Source organism: Elgaria multicarinata, chromosome 6 (genome assembly GCF_023053635.1).
Source record: "Elgaria multicarinata webbii isolate HBS135686 ecotype San Diego chromosome 6, rElgMul1.1.pri, whole genome shotgun sequence".
In the NCBI taxonomy this organism is placed as follows: domain Eukaryota; kingdom Metazoa; phylum Chordata; class Lepidosauria; order Squamata; family Anguidae; genus Elgaria; species Elgaria multicarinata.
This window is the reverse complement of record NC_086176.1, coordinates 105,501,063-105,510,849: the sequence shown is the minus strand read 5'-3', so window position 1 is coordinate 105,510,849 and position 9,787 is coordinate 105,501,063. Positions and strand designations below refer to the sequence as shown.

At 43.5% G+C, this 9,787-nt stretch overlaps 1 protein-coding gene across 1 annotated transcript; it reads right to left on the bottom strand.

Annotated features, from left to right (window-relative positions):
* Nucleotides 1–106: 106 nt before the first annotated feature.
* STARD6 (StAR related lipid transfer domain containing 6) lies at nucleotides 107–8,594 on the bottom strand. Its single transcript, XM_063128801.1, has 6 exons — nucleotides 8,505–8,594; nucleotides 7,758–7,807; nucleotides 6,016–6,142; nucleotides 4,576–4,693; nucleotides 2,521–2,614; nucleotides 107–263 (listed from the first exon to the last, which is right to left on the bottom strand). Exons 1-6 carry the CDS (start codon nucleotides 8,592–8,594, stop codon nucleotides 107–109), a joined length of 636 nt encoding a protein of 211 aa, XP_062984871.1.
* Between the last annotated feature and the right edge of the window lie 1,193 nt (nucleotides 8,595–9,787).

The window sequence follows — 9,787 nt, the reverse complement described above, 5'->3', positions numbered from 1 at the left end:
ATTTGGCCCCTGAGCCTGAGGCTGTCCACCTAAGCTTCACATTAAACTAAACTTCAGTGACAACTGCATACTGCAAGCAATCTTCCTTCCACTCTCTAGTAAGCTTTTATAGGATATTTCCCTTTTGTGACTTATATCCAGTTTTCAAATCGTTGACAAAGTTTATGAGGGTCATAGGCATAACCGAATCTATCAATGAAGGCTTTAACACGCCTCCTAAGTCCACCTGGACGATTGCCACCAGTTTGGTGTGGTCTGGATTCCTGAAAGAGAGGAATTGTTTTGATTTTAATCAAATTAAGAGTGCACACAGTATTTCTTTCTATCAAATGCGATACTATAAAATTGTGTTTTTCAACACGGTGCCTGTGAAATGGGGCTGACTGAAGAAAGGGAGAAAAAAGGCCCCATTCCTCTGGTGTTCGTTATGTACATAGTTTGAGCAGAAGCCATGGTAGCACATCCCATGCTGTTTTTTGTTTAGACTGGGGTGACGAACAGGGCCTGCTCCAACTTTTCAAAGGCTCAGTTCAGACAACACGATTAAACAGTGGTTTAAGTAGTCCACCATTGGTTAAATAGTCAAACATTGGTTATTGTGTTGTCTGTCGGGCAAAAACCACCCCCCAGTTGACTATTTCCTCAAAATAACCAACGGAGATAACCAACACTCTGCAGAGTTGACTATCTGCATAACCACTGGTTAGTGTGTTGTCTGTTGGGCTCGGTGGATTATTTTTCAGAGTTGAGTTGACTATCTTATCTGGCTACAGAGTTCTCAGGCAAGAGTGGCTAAAACCGTGCCAGCCACTCTGTTACAGCCGGCACAACTCACACAGGCTGCTGGGATAGCACTGGGAGGACTGAGGGAGGGCAGGAAGAGGGGCAGGGGCTCTGTCAGTCAAACACCAGGTTGACTATTAGTCTACTCAACGCCAGCCCCAACCACAATTGTATAGGAACATGTTGTGTGGGGAGTACCCCCTCTATAATCAACCCTGGAGTTGACTATTAACCCACCATTGACTATTGTGTTGTCCGAACGCAGCCAATGAGTCTATCATATCACTGCCGTTACCACCAAGTGTTATTGCTTTTCATCCTCTTTCTCATCATTGCTACCACTTGCTTGCTTGACAAGCAGAGAGCTGGTGAGAAAGTAGGCAGTGGCATGTAGTGCTGTGCCGAATCCTGATGCCTATTTTTGGGAACTCTTTCTCTCCCCATGAAAAAGGTTTTTTTTTTCCCCCCCCTGCCTGTTTCGCAGGGAGAGGGAGAATTTTCTCCTTGGGGAGGGGGCCAGTATTTTCCATATACCTATTAAAAGTGTAGCCACTTTAAAACACACACAACACCCCCGGCACTTGGAGGAGCCCAGCAGTTCTTCATGAATGCCTATTGGAGACCATGTGACCTCGCCCTCTCTAATAGGCATTCAGAAAGAACTTCTGAGCTGCAAATACAGGGGGTGTTGTTTTTTCAAAAATAAAAAAAATAGAAAGGAGACCCCTCAAAACTTCCTACACTTTTAATAGGTATATGGAAATACTGCCCCCCTCCCCAAGGAGAAAATTCTCCGAAATACTCACCTCTCCCAGCCTCATTCACCAGAGTTTTCGTTCCCCCTCCCCATGAAATGCTGAAAATGAAATGATTGAAATTTTCAGCACAGCATTAGCAGCCTGCGCTGCTGCTCCTTCTCCCCACCACTTTTGCCAGGGCCAGACTGAGAATTAAGAGAAGCAATAGATTGCAATGGTGGAGACGAGGAGCAAGCCGGGGTATGAGCCCTGGGCAGGGCCCCGACCAGACCTACCCTTGACACTGGCCCCGGCGTCAAACCTCTTTCAGCCCAAGGGTCAGGTTCAATTTTGGAGAAGTTCTCGGGGGCCACATTCCAGTGATGGGTGGGGCAAAAGGGAAGGGACCCGAAAAATCCCAGCCTATTTTGGCTTGAAGTTTTTTGCTGCCTGTAACTCAGCTTTGGAAGAGGCACTCGGCCTTTTAGGGTGGGGGAAAAACTGTACCAAAGCCCAGAAGTCACCAAGAAGTTGCCATAGTTTGTTGTGCCGTTCAAACTTGGTCATCAGGGGTTGTCTGAGGGTTAAACAACCCTCAATTAACCTTGTAACAGACCTCAGTCCTCAATTATCCCCTGCCACTCAGTTTGAACAACACAACAAACCGTGGCTAGGGCTTGAATAAGCAAATTGGCACCTACGGACACAGCAGCTCATCACGACTTAAATAAGCCATGGTGGGCTGCAGTGATCATGCAAACCAGATCAATGTCTTTTGATTGTTAGCACTACGAGCCCTCCATCCAGAAGCATCCTAAGATTGCAAACTGCAGCTTAATCCTGGTTTACAGAGCTTGCACAAACCATGGTTTTGCCAGTCTGGATGTGATAGCAAACCATAGTTTCTACGAAAGCAGAAAGAGCTTTTCTGGCTTCCGGGTTAGAAAAGTCCACGAGTATTAAATCATTTTCCTGCAATACAGGCCATAGAAATGCTTACTCTGGATGAGGAGAAAAGGCATAACCAGAAGGAAAGGTGCAGCCACGAATATAACGTGGAGACGGAAGACAGCTTGGGTGATCCACACTGATAGCTAAGGGGCAGAACAAAACAGTTCAGCATCAATTCAAACAGGAAGCCATGTTGACCTGAACATAGTTTAAATAACAAAGCAAGGTTTTCTCAGAACAATATATAGCCATGCTACTGTGAGCTTACCTCAGTCACTCCTCCATTTATTCTAAAACATCTACACCACCAACTATGTCTGGAGTCCAGGTAATCTGAAAGACCGTATTCTCTCTTATGAGCCTGCCCGTGCTTTGAGATCTTCTGGAGAAGCCCTTCTTTCAGTCCCACCATCTTCACAGGCACGCTTGGTGGGAACATGGGAGAGGGCCTTCTCAGCGGCTGCTCCAGTACTTTGGAACTCTCTTCCCGGGGAAGCTAGGCTGGCTCCCTCCTTGAGGGGCTTTCGGAAGCAGGCAAAAACTTGTTTGTTCCGACAGGCCTTTGGACAATAATCTAGTCCTCCATCTATGTTAAGGTCTTGTAAAATTGTTGTGTGTTTTAAACGTTTTATGTTTTAATATATATTTTTAAATTGTTTTTTTATTTTAATTTTAATTTTTGTACATTTCTTTTCCTAGGTTTAAAATGTATATGTTTTAAATTGTGTAAGGCCACCTTGAGGCCCAGTATTGGGCAAAAGGCGGGATACAAATAAATATAATAATAATAATAATAATAATAATAATAATAATAATAATAATAGAGAGAGAAGTGGACATGGACCAGAAAGATCCAGGTTTAAATTCCTGCTCAACCACAAAGTTCACTAAGTGTCTTTGGGCAAGTCGCTATCTTTCTGTGTAAAGGTGCAATCCTGGGGAATGCTGAGAGTTGTAGGACTTCTTTCTGTCTAAACATGCATATGATTGCACCCTAATTTACCTTGCAGGTTTATTGCCTGGGTAAAAAGAGGGACGTACACTGTTCTGACCTCCTCAGATAGATAAAAAAAAGGTGATCTTTGAGGGACTGGGGGGCGCTGAACGATTTCTCTTCTGGACTATTATTTCTTAGAGAGCAGTTCCATGGCCCATAGAGCCATGGGATACTGGGGACTCCCTGCTTATTCAAGACAGCGTTCCAACCTCAAGGGGGAGTTGGAGATCTGACACACACATGCCGGCTGCCCTCCGTGGTCAGAAAAGTGGTCCCAGGGGGGCGGCGTTTCTGTAGGTGGGAAGGGACGGAGCTATCCTGAGGTGTCTCCAGCCTCCTTCCCGTCATTTCCTGGAACACCATTGCTAGACGGGCAAAAAAGCCCATCTAGCAGAAAATACAAGGGCGGGAAGACTGGGAGGCAAAGATCATCTCTGCTCCTCCTCCTGCTCAGCATTGGATGATTGGAAGCCTCCAAGTTTGGTGCCTTCTGACCATCGAGGGCACAATTAACAGGATTGTGTCCTTACAGTTCTATCGCACCATTCTTCCAGAGAGCTCAACACAGCTTACATGGAGATTATCCCACTGGAGTATTTCACTGAGGGGAATTACCAAACGCTTCGTTCTTAATGTACAAAGAATCATAGAATAGCAGAGTTGGAAGGGGCCTACAAGGCCATCGAGTTCAACCCCCTGCTCAATGCAGGAATCCACCCTAAAGCATCCCTTACAGATGGTTGTCCAGCTGCCTCTTGAAGGCCTCTAGTGTGGGAGAGCCCACAATCTCCCTAGGTTACTGATTCCATTGTCGTACTGCTCTAACAGTCAGGAAGTTTTTCCTGATGTCCAGCTGGAATCTGGCTTCCTTTAACTTGAGCCCGTTATTCCGTGTCCTGCACTCTGGGAGGATCGAGAAGAGATCCTGGCCCTCCTCTGTGTGACAACCTTTCAAGTATTTGAAGAGTGCTATCATGTCTCCCCTCAATCTTCTCTTCTCCAGGCTAAACATGCCCAGTTCTTTCAGTCTCTCTCACACACACTCTCACACATCTCACACACACTTGTCATTCGTTAACCCCTTTCCAATGAATAATGATTACTTACAGTTTGTTGTCATTAAATTCCCATCATATCTTTTAATGTGCAGTATGTAGACAAATTCTCTTGGCGAAATTAGCCCAAAGCCATAACTGTGTGTAATATTGTGAAAAATGAAAGTGTCCTATAATTTAATAATAAAAAGAAAGATTAAATTGTAATGGAAAGTGCTCTACAACAAATCAAAAGTGTTAGGGGATCAGCCCTAAGCATTCTTGCTTCCATCAGTGGGACATACTCAAAAGAAAAAAAACTATTTAAGATTCTGACATTAAACATCATCAGCAAAATGACCCTATTGGATGCTGCACTGAAAAGCAACCCTGTGTTGTTGTTTTAATGGATGCAGACATTACCATCATGATTCAGAGGCCCCATACCATAAACATAAAGAGAGAAAAGCATATTACATTTTATATAATAATAAGGGTAATGAAAGGCTACCACCCAGCGTTTGGGGGTGCTTCTATTAAAACAGTGTTAGATAGCCTTCTCTGAAGATAGGTCTAAAATCACTAATAAAGAGAGTTGATTCAAACTTCTAGTTTGCGCGTTGCCGTGCTTTCTCTCTCTATAAGGCAACTCTGCAGTAAATCACACCAGATTTTTCGACATATTTAAGCCAAAGTGATTTCATCTTAGTTATCTTACATCTTAAGTTATCTCAAACATATTTAGAGGTCCCTCATCATATGAGGCCCTAAGCCATGACTTACTTGGCTTGTTCCTAAATCCGGTATTGATCCAACAACCTCTGAAGGGCTACCCGTTCTCTACTATTGCTGTCATGGAAGGGTGGAAATAACACTGCTGTTTTTGCCAGGAATGAATGAATGGAATTGGCAGGGATGGAACCTGTCACTACTACTAATAGAATACGCTGGATTACTTAGCTGTAGTGTGGGGAGGAGTTTAGAAAGGATAAAGTCCTCACCTCCTGCCTGCTGCTTCTAATCACCCACTCCCCAATGCTGTTTGGTAGAAGACAAATACTGCTTCGTGTTTCATGGAACATGCAGTTCTGGACAGAAATATACTGCCTCTATGTCTGGAGTTTCCTTTAGCTGAGAGCTTCCAGTGTTATTCATGTGCCTTCAAAAAGAGCTCTCTCATGGGGCCAAACTAAATGTGATGGCGATCTATCATATAGCTTCAGGTTGTGTGGCTGATTTCTGTTGAACAGCCAGCCAGTGGAGGTGGGGGGAAGGTATGGATTATGGGAGTTGTAGTCCAACATATCTTGAGGATAGCAGGTTTGGGAAGGCTAAGATGATGTAAGAAGCCATGCCCGTAAAAATCTTCACTTCTATACAACAAGCAAAGTCATCAAAATTTTGTCCCCCATTTCAGCTCTACTAGAAATCCAAAGTAAAGACTAGATTGAGAAAAACCTACACCCAAACTCCAGCAATCGGGACAAAGTTATCCATTAACTTACTGAATCACCTCGTCAACTGTTTCTAAAAGATTGTATGACTGTATCGCCTTGTCCCACTTGCTGCGGTACTCAGGAATGTAAATGAAGGGAAAGAGTTTATCAACTGGCATTTCCATTAGCGCTTCAGCACGGTATCTAGAAACAAATATTTCAAAATTAATTTGTATCTTGAATTGAAGTCTGGTCTAAAAATGTAAGAGAATGACGTGGAAGACCGAAGTGACAAAATTCCGAATTGTATGGAAAAAAGCAGGGAAGGCATTAATGCAGGAACGAGAAGAGAGAATATTTAAATGTAATGAATTATTATTTATTAAAACCTGTGCATTTACAATCTTCACTAGGGCACTTAAAACAATGCTGAGAATTTTGCTCCTGCCTGGTCCATGAGTTGGGGCACAGTACACATCTTAGGGTATAGCCTTCCCCAACCTGGTGTCCTGCAGATATGCTGGATTACACCTCCCATCCTCCCCAGCCACCAATGGCTAATGAAATGGTTTATTTATTTATTGCATTTTTATACCGCCCAATAGCCGAAGCTCCCTGGGCGGTTCACAAAAATTAAAAACATTCAAAGTATAAAACAAACAGTATAAAAACATGATATAAAATACAATATCAAAGCACAACCAGGATAAAATCAGCAGAAGTGCAGAAATAGGAATTTAAAACGGTCAAGTTAAAATTAAATTTATAGATTGTTAAAATACTGAGAGAATAAAAAGGTCTTCACTTGGCATCTGAAAGAATATAGTGTAGGTGCCAGGCGAACCTCTTTAGGGAGTTCATTCCACAGCCGGGGTGCCACAGCAGAGAAGGCCCTCCTCCTGGTAGCCACCTGCCTTTCTTCCTTTGGCAGGGGCTCACAGAGAGGGACCCTTAAGGATGACCTTAGGGTCCAGGCAAGTACATATGGGAGGAGGCGTTCCTTCAGATAGCCTGGCCCCAAACCAAGCTATCTGATGTGAGTTGTAGTCCAACATTTCTGGAAGGCTGCATTAGGGCCACACTACATGAGATCCACACATCTGGAAGGCTGTGTTAAGGCCACACTATATGGAATCAAAACATCTGGAAGGCTGCATTAGGGCCATGCCACATGGGATATTAATTGTGTAATTCTGGGTTTGTTTGTTTTTCATAATTTTCCATCACTGGAGCTCCTATCTGGGAGAGTAGGGAGTCTTCATTGCCCCCTGCTGAAGTCCCAATCCAAGGTCAAAAGCCCATGCCCGCATTTACATTACAAATACAATGCCATTATAGCAGTTGGATAATTGGCAAAGCCTTGATGAGGTTTGCTCACAAATGCTGCAGGGCTAGGTTATGAGCAGCCTTTATCCCTGCCCTCACTAACAAAGGACATCATCACGATTTTTTTTTTTTAAGGCAAATGTCCAGCTACATGGAGGCATTCTTAGCTACATGGAATATTTGGCAGGTCAATTGACTGGCATTGTGCTAGCTCAGGCCTTCCTGGGAAGAACCCACTTAGGTCTGCAATAGGAATTTGGAAGCTACAGTACGCTATCCTGTGCTGCCTGTGGGATTATGGGAGTTGTAGTGCAGCACATCTGGACGACACCAGGCTGAGGAAGGCTGGAATATGGCCATCATTAACAGGTCTCAGAATGGAGAAGACATTCCTGATGTGCTTTTGCTCACTGGTGCTGCTTTTTCAGCAAGAGTATGTGGAAGAAAATACACCGAAAGCAGTGCACGGAAGAAAATACACAAGAGTACTTACAGGGTTCCTGGGAAACACTGTGAAGGCTTTGATGACACTGAAATAAGTTTCTCGGGATGGCAATAAAGGAAAAGAAAAAAGAATCAAATGCTTCTGCTTCCGAAACATCAATACCTTTATGTTAAAAAATCAGCTTACTTATTACTTTACTTCAAATAGTGCAACCCTATGCAAGTTACACATAAATATGTCCCATTGAGTTTAATGGGACTTACTCCTAGGTAGGGTGACCATATGAAAAGGAGGACAGGGCTCCTGTATCTTTAACAGTTGCATAGAAAAGGGAATTTCAGCAGGTGTTATTTGAATATATGGAGAACCTGGTGAAATTCCCTCTTCATCACAGCAGTTAAAGCTGCAGGAGCTATACTAGAGTGACCAGCTTTAAAAGAGGGCAGGGCACCTGCAGCTTTAACTGTTGTGATGAAGAGGAAATTTCACCAGGTTCCCCATATACACAAATGACACCTGCTGAAATTTCCTTTTCAATACAACTGTTAAAGATACAGGAGCCCTGTCCTCCTTTTCATATGGTCACCCTACTCCTGGGTAAGTATCTGAATCAGGCTTACTGTCCTCATTGCCTGTAAGAAATAAGAATTTCCTCCAAGTGACTAAGCAAATTGGGTTCTCCATCTCTTAAACCACAATTAACTAACACCACCAAAGCTTGTCATGGGCTAGTAAACTTTTTGGACTTATTTGTAAGAGAAATAGTTCAAACAAGATGATCCGCAATGTTCTTACTGTATGCTTTACCACTTTCCAATCTGTTGTATCTTGGAGATAAGCAAGAACCTCTTTGGAAACATCGTCTGCAATTTTCTTATAGTCCATCTATCTGCAAAGATATCAGAGCAATGCAGAGGTACTGTAAGTATGGCACAGCACATCACAAAAGGAAGGAGAGGAAACCCCATCTTTTCTTCATTGTGCAAAGTGTCTTGATTGTATGGTGTGTGACAGCATAAGAAATGTTAAAATCCTAACATTCCATCTCACTCTCCCAACATTCTGTCGTACTTTAGGAAGACCAAGTGCATTTCTAAATAAGCGATTTATTGCATACTCATGATTAACCACTCACGGAAGTTTGCGGATGCATTACATGACGTCAACAACCAGGACATCTCCTGCGCTATTCCCTGGAAATCCCGCTATTAAAAGAGCCACTTTTAATGTGGTAATATCTGGGGAAAGTATGATCATCTGCCACTAGATGGCGCTGTCTCGATTGAAGTGAATGGAAGGGAAGTATTCAATTCAAATCAGGTGATTGCCCCTCTCTGCCCATGTAATGCAGCCCATGAGGTAGGTTGGACTAAGAGTCTGTGACTGGCCCAAAGTCGCTCAGTGGGCTTCCATGGTCGAGTGGGGACTAGAATCCAGATCTACCAACTCCCAGCCCAACATTCTAAGCACTATGCCAAACTATTTTAGCTACGTTAGCAGCTCCAAGAGAGTTTTACCTGAAGAATGGGATAAAATTCCATAAACAAACTACACACCCTGAGCCCTGGGTGGCCCCAGAGTACAAGGATCTCTCTGTGTGCTGCATCTGGAGATTGTGAAACTGTTCAAATCTCAGGTTCCAGCCTGTGTTTCCAATGTGAAGGATGAAGGCATCCTGCCAGAGAGAGTGTTCTGCATGCACAAACATTCCAATTGTGCAACATACAGCAGCGTAATATGAAATGGGAGTGTACCAGAGGCTATTTTGGGGTGCAGAGCTGGTCAAATGTCTTATTTGTACTGGTGTTTCCAATGTGAGGGACAAGGGCAACTCCCTTGAGGACGTAAACACCACTTAATTTTATTTATTGCTCCATTGAGTAGCTGCAGACCGGAAGTCATAGAAGACTGCAGCAAGTCCTCAGGTGTCAGGAACAGGGGAAAGGGTTTTCCAAGACAAAAATGCAGTGGTCTCCAGAGAAGTTTGAACCCCAAGATTCCCTGGTTGTAGAAATTTGGCTCCACTATTATCAAAATGATAATTTTGTGAACCGCCCAGAGAGCTTCGGCTATTGGGC